The 27,674-nt window shown below is 36.6% G+C and overlaps 2 protein-coding genes across 10 annotated transcripts in view; one reads left to right on the forward strand and one right to left on the reverse strand.

Annotated features, from left to right (window-relative positions):
• The window catches only part of LOC131042020 (trihelix transcription factor ENAP2), a 66,241-nt gene extending 46,874 nt beyond the window's left edge, over window positions 1-19,367 (forward strand). For all 9 annotated transcript variants that reach the window (XM_057975308.1, XM_057975314.2, XM_057975315.2 and 6 more), the window contains one exon: window positions 18,729-19,367. The gene's annotated coding sequence lies outside the window, so the exon portion shown is untranslated. The remainder of the gene's footprint in view (window positions 1-18,728) is intronic.
• Window positions 19,368-25,314: 5,947 nt separating this feature from the next.
• The window catches only part of LOC131042058 (methyl-CpG-binding domain-containing protein 9), a 74,918-nt gene continuing 72,558 nt past the window's right edge, over window positions 25,315-27,674 (reverse strand). Inside the window, exon 10 of the mRNA XM_057975359.2 lies at window positions 25,315-26,099. Within this exon, the coding sequence (XP_057831342.1) occupies window positions 25,860-26,099 (240 nt within the window). The 3' untranslated portion in view covers window positions 25,315-25,859. The remainder of the gene's footprint in view (window positions 26,100-27,674) is intronic.

Raw genomic sequence — 27,674 nt, forward strand, 5'->3', positions numbered from 1 at the left:
TAATTGAACCTTTTGCACTTATAGGTTGTTGCATGGCCTAGTATAGTTGTATGGCTCTGCATTAGAAGTCTGAAAAGTTCTACAACTGCAATTAGGAAGGTACAGTGTGACTGAAATTGATATGCAGACCCTTCTTGATGCCAATTCCTCTTACAAATTATGAATTATTATTAATTTATGCCATTAAATGGAATAACTGACTAGAGATGTCAATGAAAATGCTAATAAATGCAGATTAGCCATGGAATCATCTGCATTATGTCATAAATCAATAATTTTTTCCTTGCAAGGTTGGCATTTTACTTCAAATTGCTGAGTGCTGATAAAAGATGATTAAAATGGCACAAACATCGGCTAATGTCATTACTTTAATGTAGTTTACCCTAGGGACACATCCCTGTTGTGACCATTTCACACATCGCCCCATCGCAAATGGGGACCCCCTCTTTTTTCGCTTGTTTTCGCTTTTGTTTTTAGGGTTTTGTTAGTCCGTTAGTTGTCTGGATTTAGGGCTAAGCCTTAGGGTTTTAAATCTTGCCTTTTCGAGCCAGAATCCAGTCACTTTTGAGAGCTTTTGAGCTTTCTTTTCTAGAATGCAAATTTTGAATGCAATGATTTCGCCAAAATGGTCTAATTTTTTCAATTGGAATGTTCTTGCAGAGCTTAAACTTGTCTAAGTGTTGACCGTCAATGTGAATTTTTCTCTGATTGAATATTTTGACCAAATTTTGACTTTTTTGAAGTTTGATCCTGGGCATTGGAATTGATTTGTTTTCGCCTCGTGAAGTGTTAAAATGTGAAAAATCTTGTTATTTTGGCCTGTAGGAGCAAAATCGCTCCTGTCCCTCAGTGAAGGACGGGAGCTCATTTTCAAATATCTCATTGTCCTTGCAGAGTCCAGACAAATTTTACGTTTGAAGTGATAGAGAACGACAAGATCTTTCATTTGAATATAAATTGAAGATTTTCATGAGCGCGGAAAGGCCTCCAGGAGGAAAATCGCTCCTGTCCCTCGGTCAAGGACCGGAGCTACGATTCAAATTTCGCCATGTCCATGCAAGATTTTGATAACTCAGCAATTGGAGGACGTCCGAAGGAAGATACTTTGCCAAATGAATATAATTTGAGATGCAAAAAATGAAGGAAAATGACCTATATTGACTAAATCGCTCCTGTCCCTCTCCAAGGGACCAGGGCGAGGTACCTTGTAGCTCTCGTCCCTCTCCCAGGGACCAGAGCGATTTCCTCCATTTTGCAAAATCCAGACAAGGGTCAAGGCAAGTTTACGTTCAAAAACGAAGGAGAACATGAGATGAATGCATTGAATATAAATTGAAGATTTTTTGGACGTCCATACCAGCATTAAATGCCTAGTTCGCTCCTGTCCCTCTCCAAGGGACCAGAGCGATTTTTGATATAATTGCCTTTGTTGCAAAATTACAAACAATGTCAAGGCATGGGCGGATAGAGTGAAGAAGGACGACTCCGTTGAATATAAACTTGGAACCTGGCAAAGTAAGATGAAGGCCACAAAGGAAGGATCGCTCCTGTCCCTCTCCAAGGGACCAGGGCGATACAATGGTGAAGATACGTCCCTCTCAAGTTCAAGGTCGTTCCTCCGAAGTTCAAGGTCGACACAAGTCAAGACAAGGTGGCGAGGGACATTTCAAGGCGTCTTCATCATGCGCAAACACTCAAAGGACGTTAAAATGAAGAAATTGACACCCTATAACATAGATCGCTCCCGTCCCTTGGGAAGGCACCAAGGCGATGTTAGGTGCATTGGCCATTTCATGCAAAATTTACGTAAGGACAAGACATTGCAATGTTTTAGAGGGTCCATGGTATGGTAAAAGGATGATAAACAAGAGTTTTGAACGTGAAATGATCATTATTTTGAGCATGGAGACTATATCGCTCCTGTCCCTCTCCAAGGGACCAGGGCGATTTGCTTTGGATTCCTTGTTTTGCTTCAAGATCAAGCTAAGTCAAGACGTCTTAAGATAGCATATGGTCCAAGGCATCGTTTGAAGATAATTCGCAAAAGTGTTGAACGTCCAAACATTGTCAAATAATGTAAAAGCCTCACATCGCTCCTGTCCTTTGGACAAGGACCAAGGCGATATCATCAAAAGCACGCACGTTCCTTCAAAGATCAAAGCGAAGCAAGGTTAGGTAAGGTGAAGGACGACGTTTGAAGGGCATTACAATGAAGATCGAAGTGCAAAGTTGACAAGATCAAGGAAAGGACATGGATCGCTCCTGTCCCTCTCCAAGGGACAAGGGCGATGATCCCTTTAATACACTCAAAACTTCATGCGAGCAAATGGAATAGGCGCAAAAGACACGAACAAAGGATGCTATTCGCCCACAATAAAAAATCGAAGTTAAAAGATGCAAGATGGACATGAAAACAAGAAGATCGCTCCTGTCCTTTGGACAAGGACCAGGGCGATATGCACTTAAAGGACACCCATATGCGCACACAAGGCGATCAAATTCGAAGGACCATCAAGGTGATCGATTTTTAACGTGGAGATGAAGGAGTTGGACGTAAGAAATGCAAAAGTCAAGACAAAATGGTGAATCGCTCCTGTCCCTCTCCAAGGGACCAGAGCGATGAGGTACGTCCCTTTGTTTTCCAATTTTGGCGCCAAATAAAACAAATTTAAATTTCCTTAAATGCTAAATCGATTAAAAAATTGAAAATCCATTTTTATTTAGCATTTAATATGGCGTTATCTTTTATTAATTATTTTTTGCCTTTATTAAAAATCGAAATTCTCATTTAAAAAACGCAAGGCATTAATAATTAATTATTTAATTAATATAAAAATCGATTTGAAGCGCCCAATTAGGCAAGTCGGCCTTGTTATTTTATTGCAAATCATTTAAAAAATGGTTTTATTTGTCAAGTCGGCCTAAGGGGTGAAAGGGTATGAGCGCTATTTATAAGGGGAGTGAAATGTTCATTTTCACATAATCATTTTTACCTTTCTTCATGCGAATCAAGAAGAGGCGAATATAGTGCGAAGTGTGTTCAAAGGTGGTGCGATTTCAAACCAAAGGTGGCGCTAGTATCATCTTGTGTGGAGTGCGAATTGCGTTGAAGGCCAAAGGTGGTGCGAATTTGAAGACCACACCAAGGGCGAACTTGGAGATCCATCTAAGACCACACCAAGGGCGAACTTGGAGATCCATCTAAGACCACACCAAGGGCGAACTTGGAGATCCATCTAAGACCACACCAAAGGCGAATTTGGAGATCATTTAAGACCACGTCTAAGGCATTACTTGAAGATCACGTTCTCTCCAGAGGTGGCGAAGTATATTTTGAGGGAATCATATTGAAGATTATCTTATACCTCAAATTTTGCCTAGGCAAATTTTGTTTTTGCATTCTAGAGTTAGCTCTCTGTCGAGGTATGGCGATTTAATTATTATTGTTTTATTCATTCATCGTCATATTTCAAATTTTGAATTTTAAATCTCTTAGCTCAATCGTTGTATTTTAGGAAATGATAACTCTAGGGACTTATCATGAGGTTTCCTAAAATCTATCTCTCTTATCTACGTTATTTATTGCAAAATCTATTTCTTATAATGAAATGTTGTGTAGGTATGGCGACCCCAAAGGCGGGAGCATCCACCAGTCGCTCGGCTCTCATGAAAGAAGATCAGAAGACTGAAGAGGTGGAGACCAAGATCGTGTCCAAGTGGAGCAACATTGGAGATACAAACTTGGGAAACTTTAGCACGAAGAAGTTCCGAGAGGTCCCTTACATCGGCAAGCCGTCACCTGTCGCCCGGAGAATAATAGAGAGTGGCATCGTTAAGGCGGCCGGTTTTCCTCCAGCCATTCAGTGTCACGAGTTGATGATAGAGTGTGCCCGTCATTACAATCCACAGTCCAGGACAATTGTGTCCAATGAGGGAAACACTTTGGCGTACCTTTCAGAGGAGGCCATAAGTGAAGCCTTCCATCTTCCAGAGCACAGGGACATGATATACAAGAACATTGAAGGAGCCAGATCAGTGTACGATGATGATCCAGATGCTTGCCTAAGCATAATCAACAAGAACTGGCTACTTAAGAGTCGTCCCCGTCTGAGCAAAGTACCGAACACACCACACCGGATCGATTTCCAAGAGGAGTACAGAGATTTGATTACCATGCTCAACAGAGTTACAGGAGCACCTCATGCCTTCTATTTTGAGAAATGGATGTTTTATTTCATCCAGGTGATTGTTCAAGGAAAGGGTACAATACATTGGGCTAGGATAATTAGCCATTGCTTAGACGTGCAGTTGAGAAGACTCAGGGCTACTAAGTCCTTCCACATGAGTTCATATGTCATCTATACCTTAATCAGGAGCGTTGAGTACGCAGGACTACCTCACAGAGGAGTGATTGGAAGAGGACCCGGCGAGGTCAGAGTTTGTGAATCCTATACTCACTTGCATCATCCACCAGGGAAGAACTACAAGTTAATCAATGATACTTTCACAATGAACATCACCAGGACGTTGCAAGGAGGGATTCACAACAGATTATCTCAGGATGCCCAGGAATTAATCAAAAGGTACGGTGCTTGGTTCATTCAGTTTCCCAAGTTCACTTACATTAGAGTGTATGGATGTCCTTTACCTCCATATATGTTGCCGAGGTACCCGACAGATAGAATTGTGTTACTTGAAGTAACAAGGCAGTTGGCAGCATATGTGAAGGCATTCAGACACAGACATCAGAATGGAGTTCAGGTACCTATTATTTTGGGTAATTCAGTTGAGGTATGTCCCAATGTCTCAGCCATGGATGACGCAGAGAGGGAGTTAGCCTTGTATCCTTTTTCATCTTTTGCTTGGAGGAATAGTTTTGATCCTCATGGACATTTAGAGGAGACAGTCGGTAGAAGATTTAGACATGAGTACCAAATTGAAGATTTTATGATGAATCTCCTAGATGATCTTGAAGTAAAACGCAAGATACATTCTAGATTGCCTTTGGATTTCATCAGGAAATGTAAGATTTACAGAGTAGCCGACCAAGCTCAGGACAACGGCAGGCACATCCAATCTTCATATGATAGAGAGAGCAAAGCAATAAGTTTGAATTGGAATGAGCCCGAAGCCGTGGATTTAGATGATTTGATGGCACCAGTCTTGTCTTGTACTCGCAGATGGGTAGACATTCAACATCAGAAGTTGAGAGAACAAGGCATAGCCATGTCTTTTACTTTGGAAGAAAAGCCAGCCGAAGGTGGAGCCAGTGTTAGTGAAGGCAATCCTAATCCTAGGAATTCAGGTGAAGGTAACCTTCGATGTGCCAGTGAGGGCAATCTCCATCCGAGAGGTTCAAAGAGAAAGGAAAGATCAGAAAAGAAAGAGCCTTCCAAGAAAAAGCAAGGTGCTAACAAAGACCAAACACCAGGTACTTCTTCCAGGCCAGAAGATAGAACAGTTCGAGTGGAAGAATCCATGGAATCGATGGTACAGAATGACAGACAGGAGGAAGAACAGGCACAGCATGTTTCATCCGATGGATCTCTCCAAGACTATGATTTAGATAATGATAATGAAGTAACATCTCCTCCCAGACAAGAAGAAATAGTACACAAAGAAATTCAAGTTCAAGAGACAAGATCAAATATCCCAGATTGGTTGAAGGAAAGATTGACTAAGGTGATCGTAATTGAGGACGAGGACAGTGCAATCGATCTAGAGAGCCTTGTTGGACGCTCACATATGACAACAGAGAAGAAGAAGGCTACAAAGATGTCCAAGATGATTCGAGATGAGACTGGATCTAGAAAACTGCAGATAGCTACACCGGCAGCAGACAAATATGAGGGTGAGATCTTAGCAGAGGACTATCACATACAGACTATTGAGTTAGGACCATCCACAGCAGAGCAGACTTTAGATGATGCCACCGACACATTTGAGGCATTGAAGGATAAGTTTAGAGAAGAAGTAGAAAAGAATAGAAAGCTCGAGAGAGAGGTCGGTGCATGGAGGACATATTTCAGTCACATCAATGAACCTTTGGGACGTTAGGATCCAGTTAGATCACCATTGCAGGCATTGCCCCTTCAATCAATTAATGAAGCAGAAAGATTCAGGAATATGGTCCAGCGTACATGTAATTGGATGGATAGATCTCACACGGTGGCCATTGAGTTTATTACAAGGATGTCGAAGATCACCCATCAGGCTATCCAAGTTCTTGAGATAATCCACAGATTGATGGCAACAGTAGCTGCATTTGCCCATACCAAGGACGTTGTCATCCCTGTCTTGAAGGTTATAAGACATACATCTAGAAGAATTTTAGCACAAGAGAGGATCTTAGAAGGTGATTCTCACAGTTTGTTTCAGTGGTCAACCTTACTCCATATAAAGAGTGTTCTCTTTGAGGACATCAGTGTTAGATGTGGTCAAGTTGAGGAGGTGATCAATCCGATCCAGGACAGAGTATTTGAGGTACTTCGTACCATTCTTGGCAGAAGGATCGAGGTCGAGACAGATGTGGATTTACAAGAGTTTGAGGATAGAATCACGATCATCTTTCGCAAGGACGCAGATGTTACAGATGAGCAGTATGATCAGATGTATGCCACCATGCTCCTGATTGATAGAACAAAGGAACTTGAACCTACTTGGGACACAGCTCTTCTAGATGCATTTGATCAGGTTATCCACTTAGAAGAGAGTATCAAGAATCTTCCCGAGATTCCAATCACAGAAATCGAAGGAATCGTGACAAAATTCATTGCATATGCTAAGAAGGAAAATTGGAAAGGGAATAAGATTCTAGATGAAAGGTTGTTACAGATGACATGACATCTTATTTCTCATTGGTTGATACCTCCTAGATTTTTGTGCCAAATTTAATATTTGGCTATGTATTTAATATTGTTCAGTAAAAAGGAGGTCATTTGTAACAAACCCTAATTAGGGTTTAGGTGTCATGATCTTGTCCGTTGATTTACTTTCAATCTGGACCTTTCATTGTAATTGGGGATGCTATTTATACCCCCATTTTCATTTCATTTGTAATAGTCAGTTAATAGAGAAGAGAGTTAAGAGTGAAATAGAGAGATTAGAATTGTAAGCAATTTTTATTTTGTAGCAAGATTGAGTCTTGAAGAGAGAAGTTCAAGCAATTGTTGTATATGATGACTTGGAAATCAATAAAATATTGAAGTTATGGTGTTTTGTTGCAAGTTTCTTGAGTTATCTTCATGGTTGTTGGATGTACTTGAATCTCGCTCAATCAAAGTAGTTTGTTAATTAGAAAGACTAAGTGTGAGATTTGATATTTGGTAGGACTCGCAATCCAAACCACTAGCTTCTTGCTGATTGTAGGAACGCCTTGTGTGGTCGACTGGAAAACACCTTGAGTCCTTAACCTTCAAGCATTTTCGTATCTAGGATATGTACCTTCGTAGTAGTGTCCTTGATCTTTGATGCATTGAACATCATTATTACCTTAGAAGATCGCACTAATTTCAGTTGAGTTGTTGTCTCATGGCAAAATTGAAATTGGTTGAGTCTTGCCAAATCTCATTCATGCTAAGTCGTTCATAGGGTTAGGCTAGATTAGACCTCTTAAGCCCTATCTTTTTCCATTTTTTTTGAAAGTTCCTTTTAGATTAGTGAAACCTTCGAACTATTGAATCCGTAAGAAGCCTTGAAGGAAACAGCAAATCACATCATACCACTAAAAAAGCTTGTCCACACGTGGAGACCCCACTAAAAGAACCTTGGAGTCCACCTAACTGATCCTTTTTGCAGATCTTCAGCAGTTAGAGACTATTTTCTCAAGAGAGGATAAGATGCCTGTCGGTATTTTATTCTGTGTATGATTGTGTACAAAATACACGTCAACAATCCCCTACCCTACAACTCCTTTTTTCTTACAAGGAATGTTTCAGGGACATGGGGATGCCTAGGAAACTTCCCCTCCCCATCCCCTTGCTATGCCAAAACTGGGAAATATGTCCGAAACATTGTGGAAAGTGCAGGGGACATCATGAGACAACAGGCCATCCCTGAGATGCCCAATGGACGTCCAGGCATTTCTCAACCATCTCAGGGACAGATAGCTGTCCCATACTGCCCAACACATTTTAACTTGAGTTTTTATAAAAAAGACGCATTTTTACATTAAAAAAGGGATGGGCGAGACCACAAGGACCCCTCCACCCCTTTAAGTAATAACTAAACCTAATTCACCTATAAAAACAACAAAAAAAAGAAAAAATCTCTTGTTTTAACATTTGCAAACTTGTGTTGAAGAGTAGAAAGAGAAGAGCAGCAGTTGAAAGAGGAGAGAACAATAGTTGAAAGGGGAGACTAGGGTATCAAAACCAGTTCTTTATCTTACGTTTGTTTTTTCAATTTTTTTTTTTTTTTTTTTATTAAGTTCTTTATACAAATTTTTTAACACATAGGAAGGGCTTTATTTTTCTTTCATTTGAACTTGTAGCTCTCTTATAAATTCTTAACCAAAACAAACCATGAGCAACAGTTAAAGTAGTGATAGTGAGAAGCTTGAAAGTTCAAATGCATGAAAGAAATAGATCTACAACTCATAGAAGTATGACAACCACTAGGGGTTCTTCAAGGAGTGTTTCATGCAGAGGTAAAGATGACTTTGGAGTAGGATCATGAAGCATATTGAAGCTTTGTGAGAAATGGTATGGCAGATTTATGAGGAGATTGTAATCAGTTTCGTGGTAGATTTATTGTCACCATAATACCGGTTTGAAGAAGAGAATTTGTTGAAGAAAAGATTGAATTGTCCATTGTCAGTTGAAGAAGCAACAATCAAGGTGGAACCTAGTTCTAATTTGTAGGTTGGTGCCTCATAGAAAAGAGATCGGTGTCTCTTATTGAGTTGATGCTCAAGTAGTGGGGTTGGTGCATCTAATGAGTTGGTGCTCACGAAGTGAATGAGGGGTTGGTGCCTCTAGTGAGTTGGTGCTCACAAATTGAATGAGGGGTTGGTGCCTACAAACTTGTAAAAGAAGATTTAATATAAAAGCATTAATTTGCCATGGTTTTCTCCATTAGGGTTTACACATATATGTGTTATATTTGTGTTACATGATAGTTAGATCTCATGTGAATGTTAATATGCAATGAATATGCTTTGAGATTAAGATACATGCTTATGATATTAAGTTGAAAAAGTAAAAAGTGTGTCGTTATACTCTTCAAAAGAAACCTTAAGTAGCATTTGACCTCTTTGTAGGGTACTTCAAGGAAATCACCCTTAAGTCATTCCCCTTTAAACCAAAATGGTGGAAGAAGTGTGGGGATGATACAAATGTGAGTTGGCAATACAATGTGAAAAAATTAGAAGAGCTTCATTGAAACCTTAATTGGGTTCATAAGAGTGTAGGATTTAGTGTCTCTAATTCTTTGAGAATCTTGAGATGTCCTTGATAAGAGAAAGTGGGATTGTTCTCTAGCTAGATAATTTTATAGGGAAGGATGTCACATCAAGATTTACTTGCATGCCTCATCGCACAGTCAAGTAGCTGAAAAAGGAGTCTTGAAGACCTTACCCATAAGTGCTTTCAAGAAACTACACTATGGATAATGATTTTTTATTAAAAAAAATGTGAATTAATTTAGAATTTCGTAAAATGCAAAAAAGAAAAAGCTGTTTATTATATTTAAAGGCAATTTAATTGCAAAGAGATATAGAGGATGAAAGGAAATAAGAGTTTACACCATAAATTTTGGAATATAGTTCTTTCATTCATTTTCTGATCACTGATTACATTGCACAATGCATAATACATTATTATATTGGCTCAGGATTGGTACATTGCTGAAAGGCTCTAACAGTTGTCTAATCGCAATGTCTATGAAGAAGTGCTTACTGTTAATTTAAACCCTAGGTATGATAACCAGATTTATCATATTTAATTATGCCCTAGGTTGTATTAGATTTGCAGTAGTTTAGTGAACCAACATGCATTAAATTGTGCCCTAGATTGTAATCAGATTTGCAGTACTTAGTAAGACAACATAAATCAGAAATATAATAGAAGACAAACAAGCATACCCTGGGAAAACCTCCAAGGAGGAAAAACCCAGCATGAAAGACCCACAGGTTAGATTATATATTCTCCTCTAAATAACAGTACAATACTTAGCTCGAATCTGATCTTCACATATCAAATCTGTCCTTGTATGCTTTAATGACTTGCCTCAAGATATGCTATGTCCCCTTGGACAATATTACACCAAACTGAATAATTCGCCCTCTTCCTTAGGTTCGCACAATTCGCATTCTGATTTTAATTGAACTTGATGATATTGACTTGCAAAATGACCTTTACTTATATGCCTCTTTACTCTATTAAAGTCGGCCTCCTTGATATTTGTGGCGCTAATGTTATTTTGGCGCTAATATTACACCAAACTGAATAATTTGCCCTCTTCCTTAGGTTCGCACAATTCGCATTCTGATTTTAATTGAACTTGATGATATTGACTTGCAAAATGACCTTTACTTATATGCCTCTTTACTCTATTAAAGTCGGCCTCCTTGATATTTGTGGCGCTAATGTTATTTTGGCGCTAATATTTAATTGTGGTGTGTTTTAGCGTGGCATTTAAGATAGGGTTCGGATGTTGCCTTAAGGCAATCCGAACCCCTATACCCCTAGTTACAATCAACACTCCCTCTTAACTAGGGAGGAGGAGAATACATAATCTGAACCTTTTATGTTCCATCTAGCACACAAGCATAGAATTACATCTTCCACCTAGCACACAAGCATAGGATGGTTCTAGCACACAAGCATAGGATGTGTAATACACCAGTGGGTCTTTACATTATTACAACTATCCATCTAGCACACAAGCATAGATTGGATGAAATTCATTCTTGCACACAAGCAAAGAATGATTCAAAGTGCTACCAATAGTCACTGAGATTGAAGCTCCCTCTCAATCAGGGTTCCGTTTTCCATGACACCGAGTCTATCTCTGAAGTACTCGAACTTCACTCTGGATAAGGGTTTGGTGAGGATGTCAGCAATCTGTTCATCTGTGCTAATGTACTTTAGATGAATGGCGCCTCTCTGCACCATATCCCGAATGTAATGATAGTGTGTTTCCACATGTTTGGACCGATCATGAAATACAAGATTTACTGACATCTTTATACAGCTTTGATTATCACAATGAATGGTGGTAGGATCATTGACTTGACCAAATAATCCAACAAGAAGCTTACGGAGCCACACTGCTTCTCTGGATGCAACAGATGCGGCAATGTACTCAGCTTCTGCAGTGCTTAATGCTACCGAAGATTGCTTCCTACATGCCCAAGAGATTACTCCGGAGCCCAAGTTGAAGTAGATGCCTGAAGTGCTTTTCCTGTCCTTGACACTTCCTGCCCAATCTGAATTTGAGTAGCCTTTCAGGAGGATTGGGGTATTAAGTGTATACTTCAGCCCATAACCAATCGTGCCACGTAGATATCTTAGAATGTGCTTGGTAGCAACCAGGTGAACATGTTTCGGTGAGCTCATGAACTGACTGAGAGCATTCACAGCATAACAGATATCTGGCCTAGTATTGACTAGGTACATCAAGGAGCCAATCAACTGCCTGTACTCAGAAGGATCTGCAAAATCTAAGTTAGCTGCAGAAACACTTAACTTCTTTAAATTAGATTCCATAGGAGTACGCATAGGTTTACAATCTATCATTCTAAATCTTTTCAAAATATCAATAGTGTATTTTCCCTGACTTAGAAAGATTTCATTAGCTCTTTGCCATACTTCTAACCCTAGGAAGTAGTGCATTAGACCTAAATCTTTCATTTCAAATTCTGAGGCTAATTCCTTTTTACATCTTATGATTAATTTATTTTCACCCGTGAGAAATAAATCATCTACATACAAAACTAAAATAAGCATCTCATTATTATAAATTTTCAAGTAAATGTTAGCATCAACATCATTCTTGGAAAACCCTAAACTTAGTAAGTACTTATCAATTCTTTCATACCAAGCGCGAGGAGCCTGTTTGAGCCCATATAAAGCTTTCTTCAACCTACAAACATGAGAATCTCTTTTATGGATTACATAACCTTCTGGTTGCTCAATATAGACTTCCTCCTCAATGACTCCATTGAGGAAGGCTGTCTTAACGTCCATTTGATGTAGCTCCCAACCTTTGGCTGCAGCAATAGCTATTATAGACCTAATAGAGGTATATCTAGCAACAGGGGCAAAGGTTTCTTCATAATCTATTCCTTCCTTTTGAGAAAAGCCATGAGCTACAAACCTAGCTTTATATTTTTCAATACTACCATCAGCATTATGTTTAATTTTAAACAACCATTTAGAGGAAACGACAGACTTACCTTTGGGTCTGGGTACAATGTCCCAGACATCATTCTTGATGATAGACCCATACTCTTCATCCATGGCTAATTTCCAAGCATGATGGGACATAGCTTCTCTGATATTGTGGGGTTCAGACTCAATTATATTGCACATCACAGAATTGTAGTTGGCGTGATTTTGGACACTCTTGCTGTTTCTGAAGGTTCCTCTGGGAGCAGCAAACCCTTCAGCATCTTGAATTGTTTTTCTAACCCAGAGTGGTCTCTTCTTGCAAACCACAATATCTTGAGGTATATCGGTAGATTGCATGGGTTCTGATGAGTCATTCTGAACTTCGTGATCTAGGAGATCAATAGACTCCTCCTGTAACTCAGGGTTAGCATCAACAATTGAATCTTGTTTTTCCATCATCATATCATCATTGTTGATTAATGAACCTTTAGATCTTTTGAAAGCAATATCTTCTTCAAAAGTTACATCTCTACTTACCTCAACATACCTTTGACCTGAAATGTAGATCCTGAAAGCTTTGGAAGATTCACTGTATCCTACTAGGATGCCTTTCTTTCCAGATGGATCTAGCTTGGTTCGTTTTTCTTTAGGCACATGAACATACACAGGGCTTCCAAATATCCTTAGGTGACTGATGTCAGGGTTGATTCCTGAAAATGCTTCTTCAAGTGTTACATTCTTTAGGACTTGATGAGGACATCTATTCTGAATATAAACTACGGTTTTGGATGCTTCTGCCCATAGAAAAGGTCGCAAGTCTTGATCATTAATCATGGCTCTTGCAGCTTCAACAATGGTCCTGTTCTTTCTTTTAGCAACTCCATTTTGCTGAGGGTTGTAGGGAACACAGAACTCCCTCTTAATTCCTGCTTTAACACAAAAGTCATAGAAGCTACCTGAGGTGTATTCACCTCCATTGTTAGACCTCAAACATTTAATTCGATTTCTTGTAGTATTTTCAACTAAGGCTTTGAATTCTTTAAATCTGTTTAGGACTTCTTCAGACTCTTTAGTTTTAAGAAAATAGATCCATGTTTTCCTAGAGAAATCATCTATGAAGATAACATAATATAAGAACCCGCTAGGAGATGCTACTGACATGGGACCACATAAATCTGAATGAATAAGCTCTAACCTTTCTTTAGCCCTACTATCACTTTTATGAAAGGGATTCTTTACATTCTTACCCATTGCACAACCTTTACAAGCATCATCATGAGATAAACTGAGATTAGGCATACCTTTGACCATTTTACTGAGAGTGGGAAGAGCTTGAAAGTGAAGATGACCCAATCTTCTATACCATAGCTCGCATGATTCAGGGGTCTCATGAATGAGAGCTTGAATTGGATTGGCTGCAAGCTTATATAAACTATCACATCTATTTCCAATAATACGAGCAGATTTGAAGTTAGATTTCTTAGACCAAGCAAGTACTTTCCCTTCAGAAAATGCTATTTGCAAACCCTTATCTTCTAAAGCCGAAATAGAAATAAGATTTCTTTTAATACCAGGTACAAATAGAATATCACAGAGTTGTAAGGAAATACCAGAATCTAGTTTTAGAGAGGTAGTACCAGAACCTTTTACCGAGTATCGAGCATCATCACCGATTACAACATGAAGATTGGTGTCTTTTTCAATCAGATCTGAGAGATGCTCACGAAATCCTGAGATGTGTCTGGAGGCACCACTGTCAAGTATCCACGAATTGCTATCTGTAGGAACATTGCTGGAAAGAGCAGAGATAAAAAGGTAGTCTTCACTTTGTTCAGCAACCTCATTTAAGTTAGCTTCGCTTTCCTTTGGGTTATTTTGACAATCTCTGGCATAGTGACCATACTTATCACATCTGAAGCAACGAATGTGAGAGGAATCTCTTGACTTTTTCCTTGGATCATAGGAGGAGGATCTAAAATCTTTGCTTCTCTTTTCTTTCTTCCAATGACCACCTTTCCTAGATTTAGATAAGAGAACATGATTATCTTTGAGAGAGTTTTTGAGTTTTCCTCTTACCTCAATTCGAGATTCCTCTTCGATGCAATCAGATTGAAGACGTTCAAAGTTGGGATGATCAGCTCTTCCACCAATGCTACGAATGAATGGTTCCCATTCATCTGGTAGACCATTTAATGCAATCATAACAAGGTCTTTATCTGAGATTTGGCAATCAAGAGTGCTTAGCTTGTCCTTTAGTTCATTGATCTTCATGAAGTAGGCTATGATTGAGTAGTCTTCTTTCATTTTCATGTGTAGAAGTTGCTGTCTTAGGGCAAGAGCCCTGCTGAGATTGTTGACTTCATAGATCCCTTCCAAGTGTTTGATCATTTCTCTGACAAATGTAAACTTTGATATGACAGTGACAAGATGATTCTTGACGGACTCAATTATGATCCTTCTAGCCTTGAGGGAATCTTTCTTGAACAGTTTCAGCTCTGCAGCATCTTCTAGAGGAGACTTCTTCTACAAATTTCAGTAGGTCATTTTCTTCAAGGATCAACAGAATACGAACTTTCCAAGCAGCAAAGTCAATGGCTCCCTCAAGCCTATCTTCAGCCTTTAAACTTGACATCTTTAATCTGAACACAAACAATAGCTATATGCAACAATTGATCTGCTAAAATCAGAAGTTAGTAACACCTAGAGCTCTGATACCATGTTAATTTAAACCCTAGGTATGATAACCAGATTTATCATATTTAATTATGCCCTAGGTTGTATTAGATTTGCAGTAGTTTAGTGAACCAACATGCATTAAATTGTGCCCTAGATTGTAATCAGATTTGCAGTACTTAGTAAGACAACATAAATCAGAAATATAATAGAAGACAAACAAGCATAGCTTGGGAAAATCTCCAAGGAGGAAAAACCCAGCATGAAAGACCCACAGTTCAGATTATATATTCTCCTCTAAATAACAGTACAATACTTAGCTCGAATCTGATCTTCACATATCAGATCTGTCCTTGTATGCTTTAATGACTTGCCTCAAGATATGCTATGTCCTCTTGGACAATATTACACCAAACTGAATAATTCACCTTCTTCCTTAGGTTCGCACAATTCGCATTCTGATTTTAATTGAACTTGATGATATTGACTTGCAAAATGACCTTTACTTATATGCCTCTTTACTCTATTAAAGTCGGCCTCCTTGATATTTGTGGCGCTAATATTTAATTGTGGTGTGTTTTAGCGTGGCATTTAAGATAGGGTCACGTTAGGGTAGGACCCGGTCCTAAAGGGGTTCGGATGTTGCCTTAAGGCAATCCGAACCCCTATACCCCTAGTTACAATCAACACTTACAGTTCCTTGGGCTTCTATTTCCATTGAAGTATAGTCTTTTGTCAATGATGCTCTTATGTCTTAGCATCATCACTTCATAGGAAGTTGAGTTTCTTTTGTGAGATTCTCCTAGGGATGCAAGGATTTGTGCCTTCTCCCTCATTCCTATGGTGCATAAGGAATCTCTTGCCGAGAGGCCCATCAGCTCCTATTACAGTTTCAGTCTAGAGCCCATCTACAGATGGCTTCATCACACTACTTTCTATTTTGCTTAGTCAAAGAAATCACCTCACGGATTCTTTGACTTCAATCAATGATGTTCAGGATCTTCAATTTCCTCAAAATGTTTTCCTCTTCATCTTTATATGATCACTCTATACGCAAGCATTCCTATTGCTGCTAGATTGACTACACTAACTTTTTTTTGCGAGGATATCTTCCTTCCTATGAAATGTGGCTTCATTGTGCATCTACCAGAAATGATTTATAAGCCGCACCGTTTGGAATTAAACAGTAGATTATTTTGCTAACACAGTAGTAAAGCTATGAGCAGCAATTTTGCTGTTGTCTATGCCTGTTTATTTTGTGATTTCTGGAGGATGAAACTGTTCAGTCTTTTTTGCTTAAACTCTCTTTATTTCAAATAGTTTATAGCTGATGTGGTAGGACCATAGGAATATGAAATGGCACTTGTTGTAACTTGCAAACGTTTTTTTTTTTATGCTCATAGCTCATATTTTGAAAGCATCAAAGTTACTTGTAATTTCTCAGAAACAAATTTGTAGTAAGTGCTTTCAGAAACCCATGAATGCTTATCAGCATATCTGTTTTTGCTCGCGTCATCCAAAGCATCAACAGAATTTTTTATTGTTAGCAACTTGACAAGATATCTTGTTCAAGAAAGCAGTAAACAAGGCTTCCTACAATGGAAGCACACTTTCTTCCACTGTCTCCTTCCTAGAGGCTACCCTACAAATTTCTCAATTTCTTTTATTTTCTCCAGTCATCTTCAATAAGCATCTTGCTTTGCTTGCTAAAGTAATTTGGAAAGTTCAAAACAAGATTGGTGTTTGAAGGAGGTCGACTTCCTTGGTTTTTAAGATAGGCAATTGTTATTTTGCTAATAGATTTTGCGTTAGGATAAGCTGTCATTGCCCCTATGCTTGACATTTCAGAAAATGACATTCAGCTCCATTGTATTCCTAGGGGTTTGATCTACTGAAGAAACCCTCAAAGCCTTTGAAGTTACTTATGCAAGAATAAGGTTTACTTTCAATATTGCCTCGCCAGTTCAATTTTTGAATTAATCCATTGAGACGTGTACACAACTTAGGTTATTCTCTGTTGGTGAGATTTTAGCGATTGGATCTTCTCCTGATTTTCTGCAATTTGATCCTCCATCACCCTCAGCGATGTTTTTATTTAAATCCTTTGCGGGGATCAACATTATTTACTGTGTCAATGAGATTTCAGGAGTGAAATGTGCATCTGAATGCTCTGAAAATCTTGAAATTTTGACCAAAAAAGCTCTGAAATAAAAAAAAATATTGCCGCTGTAGATGAGCTTAAAACAAAGAAGCCAGAAAACTGGAATATGTGACTCTTTACAGATTTTATTTGGAATTAATTGCAATTTCATCAGTAAAAACCGTTCAGTCCTGTTTCATGAAAAAACCACAATTTTTTTTCTTTATAAGAAAAAAATAATCTGGAGGTCCATTTTTTTGAGGAATCACAATTTTTTGTAATTTTTTGCCAATATTTGCTACTATGTTCCAACCGCTCTCTGCTACTTTGATCGTAATTGTGAATCACATATATGATATTGGGTGCTGCTGAGATCCTTGCATCTGGTTCGGATTTCACAACTAAGGCTGTATTAGCAGTTATTTGTTACCTCGTCTAGATTATCAGCCTTGATTGTAAGGAGGAATTTCTCCAAGTAGATTTCTTTGATATCTGAGGAATTTCTCCACTGAATAGCTATAAAGCCTCTTACGTAGATGAAGACATTTTCCCATGTCAGTAGTGAGAATTAGGTGATTTTCCCTCCCTGGCTTCTCATCTATTGATTCTTCTCTTGAGCAATCTCGCTTATTTCACTTATCTTATGTGGTTTGTAATCTTATTGTTATTATGATGTATTTTGCTATAAGTTTTGTATTACATTTTGGTTGTAAGCCTGCATGCTTCTTTAACTGCTTTGTGAGTTGCTTTAGGTACCCCTGGTTTTACATTTACTGTGGGTTGTATTTTATGATCCGTTTACCTATTTTGTTTGTTTGCAGATATTATTACCACTGCAAAGGAGTTGCTTCCAAACAAACGAAGCTAACATCTAAATTTATTAAGTAGTCTAGTTATGTTAAGAGTTTATGTTCACCTTGCCTGCTCTAATATCAAACATGCTGGTCAATTTTGTATCCCGCTGCGGCTGCAGAAGATGCACCCGTTTCAAGCAGGGAAGAGTATTTTTTTAATTAAACATCGCTGTGATTGAGAGGCAAGGTCAAACAGCTTTATGAAAATTTTCAAGCATAAAAATAATTAAATAAACCTATAGTTAACTATACAAAGTATCACTAAAGCATTGCATCTAGAATGATCCTGAAATTTGATCAGCAACGTCAACTGTTGAGATTCCAAAGACATATCACCTAGTTTTATTTATGAGAAATGATGCTTGAGATTTTCAATTGCATGGTGCCTTTATTGTCATCTTATAGAAGATAAATACAGCTATATTGCTGATGTAAAATGATTGGCTCTCATCCATTCTAAATTTGCATTTAGGAGTTTTGATTTTGAGGCCTGAGACTACTGTAAATTTGCATCAAACAAAGATTTTTTAAAAACAATTGGACGCAGTTGGAGTCAGATATTAGAGAGCATAAATCCTACATTATAATGTAGAAGTGATACATGGCTGATAATTTTGTGCTTATATGTGAATTTTGAGTGAATAAGCGTCAAATTTCTTTAAGCAAACCACTTGTCAATTTAAAATAAGATGTCAAAATAACATGCTTGTGTTGATATTATTTTTGCAGGTACAAGGGTGTCGTTATCCATCTTGTTTCAATGGGAGCAGTAGTAATTCTTCACCATTATGGCCTCGGTGTATTGCTGATGCATAGAAATTTGAAGATTACAAAGTATATTATAATTTGTAAGAACGTGTTATGAGTTGGGACTTTCCACATTTCTTGAACAAAATATCAAAAGATATACCAGGTGGTTGATTGTAAGCTGGTTTAATAGCCAAAATGAGGCAAATATCTGAACTCTGAAATTTTTAGTAGCTTGTGGCTACTGGTAGGTGTTGTATAGTAGTATCTGTTGCCTTTTTTCTTACAGGTTTGTTGTGCATTGGACATTCAGCGAAACAATCATCAAGCGCTGCAAATGTACCATACTTATCACACTAGTTGAGAAATGCTAGCAAATGCACTGCTGATTCTTACAATCAAATCGCTACATATCTCTAATGAAGCAATTAGACCAGGTTTTAAACTTTTAGACGAAAGTTAATTTCATTTTTCTGTTAAATACTATTTTGTTATGTATTTTATAGGAATGAACGTTGAGTGCAGGACGTAATAGTTATTAGTTTGATTACAGATTACAGTGACTGAAATTTAAGATCAGGCCTTTGTAAAATAATAATAATGATGATGAAATTCAATTCATGAGCAGCAACTTATCTAGATTGTGTTCTTGACATTGCTATCTCTGCTCTGAGATGGATTAGCTTTGGCATTAAACATTCCTTCATAAATACAATAGTTACGTATTAATTTCAAGATTTAAAGCATACACTGCCAAAACAAGGGGAGACAGCAAGTATTGTTCTTAGGTTATTATCAACTGTGAATTCCATAGTTTCCTCATTGTGCTAAGTTGCAAATAAAGTCAGTCATGATTGTAGTCAGGGATCAAACTTGCACAGTTCAAAGTGGTAAGATTGAATAGTTGTATCCTCAAGTCTAAAAGGAAAAATCTCTAGAGAGAAAATTAGGTTGAATCTTAAAGTCGTAAATTCCTCAAGGTCCTCTAAAATGGAATCTTTTTTTCCTTGAAATTTTAACAGGAATTAGTAATTCAATGTGGTTTTTATTTGGAATTGTTCGTCAGTAGGTTTATCGGGTCTGCGTAGGTATTATTTGTGAAAGGCATCTTGAGGACTTTGTGACTATAGCCTTTGTGGCATCTGTAACATGATTGTAAAGCCATGTACAAACACCCGAAAGTAATGAAATGTGAGATTAAACCTATTACAGGTTGAAAAATACATTGGTTAGTAGACTCGTGTGGTATGCAAGCCTATTTACGTTAGTGTTCCTTATGTGTGGGTTATGGGCGTGGAAACACAATTGATTAGATGTGGAAACCTTATGAGGTTCTTTATTCTGAAGAAATTAGCTAATATATGATGAAAGCATGAACCTTCAAAATGTATCATGATGAAGTGTTTGAGAGTCCTTCGATAAGTATTTACGTGATTAGTAGTTTGTGTGTTTTTTGGGTTATTTACATAAAATTTACATATCACATTATTACTGTGGATTATGGACATCCCTAGATCAAGATTTGTAGATCGTAGAGATCAAGTGTTGAAAATTGCCCACAGATATGGACAATTGTTGATTTGGTTATAAACTACGTTTTTTATTGTTACCGTTTATCCTTTATTATTGTGGCTTATGATTAGATGGTTTTATTATTGAAAGTTATTGTGAAATGATTCTTTGTTATTTTGTATTGAAAATAATACATCCTTAAATATTAGGTGTTGTTATTGCCATTAGATTGTTATCTTGCTTCTTGCTTGTTAGATATTTTTTTTATTGTTCATGAATTATGTCATTCTTGATTAAAGTTAAGTACTCATTGATTATTTGGAGTGTTGAGCTAATTAAAATATTTGTAATTTCAGAAGTCTTTCGTGAACACGTGTGAAGTATAAATTTATGAGTTGTTAAAACAAATCAAGATAAACTAATATTTGTACAACCTTAATATTATCGAACTACAACAAACTTTTTTTAATACCCATAATAAGTATGTGAGTTGTTACTCCAACTCACTTTTATTTTAATATGAAACACATTATTATTCTCATATATGTAAGCACTAACATTAATTCCTAACACCCCATTAGTGCAAGCATGGGAAGAAAGTACATCACATAAATTGAAAACAGAATTGTACACCTATGCATACTTCTATATGGATCTTGTTGCACATGGTCACCTACATATAAGAGCTTATCTCGCTTTCATTTCCTCTGAGCTTAGTGTCAACCATACTTCAAGAAGTAAAACAATCAAAGGATGTTTGTAGTCAATTGCATTGTTTTATATGACTATTTACAATATCGATGATGTTTGCATTCTCTTTTCAAAATTTTAACGCTTTCAATTGCAGTAAGCCCAACTTTTGTGGCTCATGATCTTGATTCCAATGAAAGGCACCTCTCATCAACCTTTCATGCTTCACATAAGTCTAGTACAATCCTGGACATGAACAAGAACAATCATATGTACACCTCATATGGTTTTTTGGATTAGCACTTAACTATTTCAAGATCAATGAACTCCATCACACTAGTGTTTTGTTCATTACAATATTTTACACTAGGAGGTTACATAAGAAACCAACATACGTAAATAGGAATAGTCATTGATTGTGCCACTTGATCTCCATTTATCACACAATATAAAACAAAATGCCATCAAAGTTAATAAGTGACTGTCGTTGGTGATTGACGAGAGGTTGATGAGTGTCCTCCAACCGCCTCTTCCTCTATCTTCCAGGCTACTTAGTAAATTTATTTCTTGGGCTTAGTTTGAGAATGCCCCTTGATATAACTTCTTTAATACTAATCATGGGAGTGTTAGGTACCACTAATCATGCACTCTAAATACATATATTAATCATATTAAAAAATCTACCTACCCCCCCCCCTTAATTAAGATAACTTATGAGGGTATTAAAAGAGTAGGGAGAAAACAACCCTATGCACTTACACAAAGGAATGCAATCTTATTTAAGGGTATTGTGATGCTTGATTTGTATATATAATTTAAGACATTTATGCTTCTTCCTTTACAAAATCTCTTTTTAGATCTCTCTCATAATTATGAGTCAAGTGGAATCAACTTATTTCCCTTCACCAAAGAAGTAATTCTATAACAACAAACAAATTCTTCAAGAGGAGAAAATTCAGATGGCCATTGCTAAGTCGCTTTACATCTATGTTGTATCATAGATTCATGAAGCACTATCAAAATATGTGAAGAAATACATAGACTAAACAAATCACACGATCCTCTCAATTTTATATCCACAGAAAATAAGTAGAATAAATAAAAACACGTATACCATCAAACCAATCATTACCTTGGTAAGATTACAACTTATGATGTTCCACCTTTGTTTATAAATTCTACTTCATTACATTCAATTTGCAAGGATCAACTAAAATATGTTGTAGATATTGGAACTTTTACACAGCATTCATATCACATCCAATTTCCTCTTCAAACTATTCACAAAATAATTGGAATCTTTGGAAATGATTTATAGTAATATGTCATTTTCAAATTAGATTGTGTAAAAATTTTACATTAACGATCCGGATCACACTTAGTGATCCATCATTAGGATGTTAGTTGTTAATAGAACAAGCATAGAAGATATGGTGGAAGAAATTTCTAGAATTTTCTAGTTTTTATTCTCCTAATTCTCAACTTTCAAAAACAGTTTGAATTTGAAATTTTCATTCAATATTGAAGGAGATGTCACAATTTTACTAAACATATAGTGGAAGAAACTTTGGACATCTAAGTTTACTAGCATGAGAAAAATGGGCAAAAATAATAGAAATTAAATTTAAAAAATTACGAACATTTATTTTATTATGCTTCTCTTATTTTTGTTCAATACAAATTACATATATAGAGAATTTTCACATCCTATATTATAGGAGGGATGTTCTACCCTTATAAACACTCTAAAAATTCAAGAATTGCTAAAATAACTCAAGACAAATTAATATTCATACAATCTTAATATTTAACAAACTATAACAAACTTATATTTTTAACACCCATACTAACCTATGTGAATTGGTCCTCTCACTTCTATTTCACAAGCACATATTATTCTAATAATGGGTGATCATTAAACTAAATTCCGAACATATTTGAGAGTTGCTTAATTGTTCGATTGATTTTGAGAACTGGTTAATCTTTTAATTGTTTAAGATTCATATCATTGTAGTGGCAATGAATTATATATGAATGGAATCATTATGAATTATCAATTGAAAAGAGTTTGACTAACTTCTTGAACACGTGGGAGAAGAATGCGATATGAGAGACACAATTGTGTCTTTTCTATGATAGAGAAAGATTTAAAAGATTACGAGAAACACAAATTTAAACAGGTATGTCATCTTAACGGTGATATTATGTGATATTAGTGTTGTGATTATTTACAAATTGATCAATTATTGTTGAAATGTAAATACCTACGATATAATTATTTGAGCTAGTGATACATAATCATTTATGTGAGAGTTTATGTATTGAAGATCATCTATCTTGTTTTATATGAAATTACAAATGATAGAATAATGACTAGTGCTATTATTGGAATATGTATCATGTCTATGTTTCGATGCATTATTTTCAAAAACCAAATGCATTTTAAGGCTAATGTGTGAAAATGGTGATTCATTAGTTTGGATTGTTACATTATATCGAAACTAATTACCATCGTGTGATAGAAATTGCTAGAGAAATGATAGAAATTGCTACTAGAGGGAACATTAATTCACACATATTATGACATCTAATGACCAAATAGGCACATGAGATCACTTTTGTCTAAGGCTTATTGATACTCCCACGCATCTAAATCAATTTTGTACAAGATGATAATTGCCAATATACAAATGTGTACAAAAAACACTCAAAAAGAACATTTAAAAACATTTCATACAAAATGACAGATAAATAAACATATGCATTTGCTAATACTCTAGGTTAAATTTACCACCTCCAATTACCTTTACTTACAAATCCCATTACGTTATTAACTTGAATTACTTTTAACAAACTTACAAAACCTTACACCACTGTCTCGAATTATTTGAGACAAACTAAAAAATTCTTCACCCATCATAATCTGAAGCCATAATCATAGTCAACACACAAAAATGTTTATATAATAACATTAAAGATGAAAATATGTCAGCTTCGACTAATTTACCAACCCTCGTATCTTGAAAACTACAATTACTCGTTATAAACGTCCTCACTCTAATGCTAACTGAAAAATGTTGATAAGAAGAAGTTATTAATAGTATTTAATATTATTCCATTGGAGTTTTTTTATTTAATATCTAGATATAAATGGACTTGTAAGGTTCCGAGAGGTGTTAGTATTATTAGGGTATACGTTTGCATGAAGTTCATTAATATGGCACTAGGACTTCATCTGTCGAAACTAAGTATAATAATGAGGCTACCTGAACCAAAAATGCCATTTGAGATGATGTCTGAAATAGTCATAAGAATTATCTTGGTGAAGGCATATGCTCACGCATAGAAAATTTTAGTTACATATTATCAAGGTGGCATGGAAGAATGCTCTACACCTGTAAGAAATAGAAATTGGCAGCAACGAAATTTAGACTGCCTAGAATGGAACATTATTTAAGAACCGTGCATTGAGAACATTGTGAATCTTTCGGTATATCTTTTATCTTAAGTTTCATAAATTTTGGTATTCTTCATCGTAGTGTTAGATACTTTGTTTAAAAAAATGGGTACAACATGAGCTTAAATCTCAATAAATTTTGTGTTTGCTGCTTCAAGTTTACAAATAGGGCCTTCCATGGCAATCGGTGACGTTTCGTCTCACCTACACCCATTTGATGGGGGTTGACGCATAACCTTTATTGCTAATATTTTCGGGTCCACATACACAAAAATAGTGGTTACCCAAAGACAATAAATGGAACAACAAAATAACATTTCTACCGTCGGATACCATCTTTCTAACATGATCTAGGCTTGCATTTCAATTTGTGTATTTTTAATTCAACAATGAAAAGAGAGTTGCTTCGATTAGTATTTTCTCTGTGAACTTATCTAGGTTTTTATTAAAGGGAGCTTTGTGTTGAAAGAATCAGTAAAGCTTCGTCTGTATCCCAATAAATTCCTGTTGTAATGAATAAGCAAATTCAATAAACTCGGCACAGCTTTATTTGTCTGCAACTTATATTCACACCAACCTGGTGTGAAATGGGTTCTGCCATTACTGCATAAGAATCACTTCATAAGTCATCTCAAACGATTGATTTTCCTTGGAATGACAGTAACAAAAAATAGATGCAGCTGTAAACAAAATGCTCTATTCAAACAATTTGATTTATCTCGATGCCTCTCCACTGCTGGACAGCCATCCAGCTATATCTACCAAAATACGAAATCAATAGAAAACATGGCTGCATAATATTTACCGGTCACCAAGCGCTTTTTAGGCATTACTAAGAGGATAACAATGATTGTCTTCAGTTTCACAGCTTGCGAGTATCTATAGACACTTCTCAAATTACAAAATGCATCTCCCAACAATGTAAGATAATTTTTTACCGAGAATATTCAATAACTATTACAAAACGTGCCAATGACTTTTATACTATATCCGAAAATGCAAACACTCTGGCTGCATAAAATAGCTTTACATCAGCATAGAAAACAAGAGACCGACAAAACACTGAAAGTCTGCATGTTACAAAAACCATGATTGTAACCCCTTCCAATGAATAAATCTTTTTCTGCAGAAAGTGTTAGTGAAAAAGAGTCAAATTGACTCTACATTCTTTGTTATAAACAGAATGTCGTGGACAGCACAGAATCACTTCTGGCAGTCTTGATTATTTACAAACCTCAATTACACTTCTTTTCATGGTACATGACCTGAGCCAATAAATTGATTTCCTACAAAAATGTGATAGGACCCGTGACAATGGACGAGTGAATGCCTGCAATTGGACTCTAGTCAAGAAAATTAGAAGATCAAAAAATAAATGAGGAGTGCCCTGGAACATTCTTCTGCAGGGTCTTCCCTCCAGAAAATATAGTACACAATGAACAGTATCATGATTGCTATCCATCTTCATCCTTTTTTCTCTTTCCAGGCTTACTCAATTTTGGCATGTCAGCTGGCTCAGAATCAACATTAGACTTCTTGTAAATAATAGCTGCATCAAGAGCATAGATCCTTAATGCTAGAGCAGACACCGTTGATGTTTTGGCTGCTGCTGAGTATGAAGACCAATACCACCAGACATTCCTCAAGCAATCACTCTTGATCATTTGTTCAAATGTGATTGTGGCTTCAACCATCTATATATTTAAAACCAAAAATTCCAGTCAGTAAAGAATCCACTATAGACTTCAACCATCTGATGCAAGCATTGAGATGCAATCATATTCAATAACAATTTATAGCTTATACTACAATGTATTTGATATTACAATTCCATCCGAACATTGATTGGCATGCAAATTCTATAGTAGTAAGGTCTTCAACATAGCATTTACAGATGAATTTCTCATGTTCATTTAGCATGTAAACTAAACCATAATTGAATAATTTCTAGTTACGAAACTACAAAATATCAATCCTTTGCATATGGACAAAAGGCTAAAAACTAGGCTATAAATGAACTGAAGAAAAAAGCTATGTACCCTGGGGACATGTCCCCTCCATCTTCAGACCAAATCATCCCCTACCGAAAACATTTCAGGGACAAGAGGCATCGGTCAGAAACACCCTCTGCCAAAACTAATTCACCGGAAAAAATGGAAACATCACCAGGCTGTCATTTTTTCAAGGAAATGTCGGGGACTGACTAGCCATTCCCTGTGTCCCAGGCAAAAAAAGCAATTAAGAAAAACACACAGAAAAAGAAAAACGATATGGCAACTCACTCCCACAGAAGCCAATTTCCATTTAGAATAGCTGAACCTATCTCAAAGCATTCCAGATGTCCTAGTGACATCTTAAGTCTTAACATATTACATAACAGCGTTCTTTTAATGTTCATTTGCTGATATTTGAACTTTGAACTGCCTATACTTGGTATGTATGTACTATGTGCTGATGCACAAGCAAGGACAACAAAAGATAACAGAATACCGAATAAAAAGAAAATTGTCATTGTGCCTCTGTCAAGTCTATTACATAAGGAAAGTTATTTCAACATTTCTTTAGCTGGAACTGCAGCATGTGGTTCGTACTGATTAACAAACACAGGCTCCGATTTCTTAGTATCGCAAATGCTATTTTCATGTATTTCACTCCACCAGAGAATCCACAAATGTTGGAGTTTTCCATTTCTTCAAAAATTACAGTGACTTGTTAATACGCATCAAGATTTGAAGCCAAACATTTCACTTGTTAATACCCAATCACAACCCCTAGACGACATCCTTACAAACAAGAATATATACATAAATGACCATATCCTTTGGGCATTTTGTTATTATTTTATGTAATATATACGAAGTTACCAGTCGCTGATTTTGACCCAGGATCCAGATCCAATCCATATTGGTCCAAATTCTGATTCGGTATGGTTTCTGATCCGGGCAGGATGTGTAATTATTCACACAAACCCATCTCTAATGAGAAGAAATGGTCCATTTAGCATACATCATGAGTGCTAAGTGGAACACTCATTCTCATGAGAGATGGGTTCGTGTGAACTACTCATGAAATATGAATCACTGAGTTTGACTCAAAATCTATGCAGTTGAATTCTGATATAAATATCATAATCTGACACACTGCAGAAAATACCTCCCACCTATCAATAATTTATGATGCTGTGTGGTATCCTGAAATTTGAACAAATCCTTACCCAAATGGTGAATACCCTATTGAATGATGCTGTAACCCAAGAAGATATTAATGGA

This window comes from Cryptomeria japonica, chromosome 5, assembly GCF_030272615.1.
Source record: "Cryptomeria japonica chromosome 5, Sugi_1.0, whole genome shotgun sequence".
NCBI lineage: Eukaryota > Viridiplantae > Streptophyta > Pinopsida > Cupressales > Cupressaceae > Cryptomeria > Cryptomeria japonica.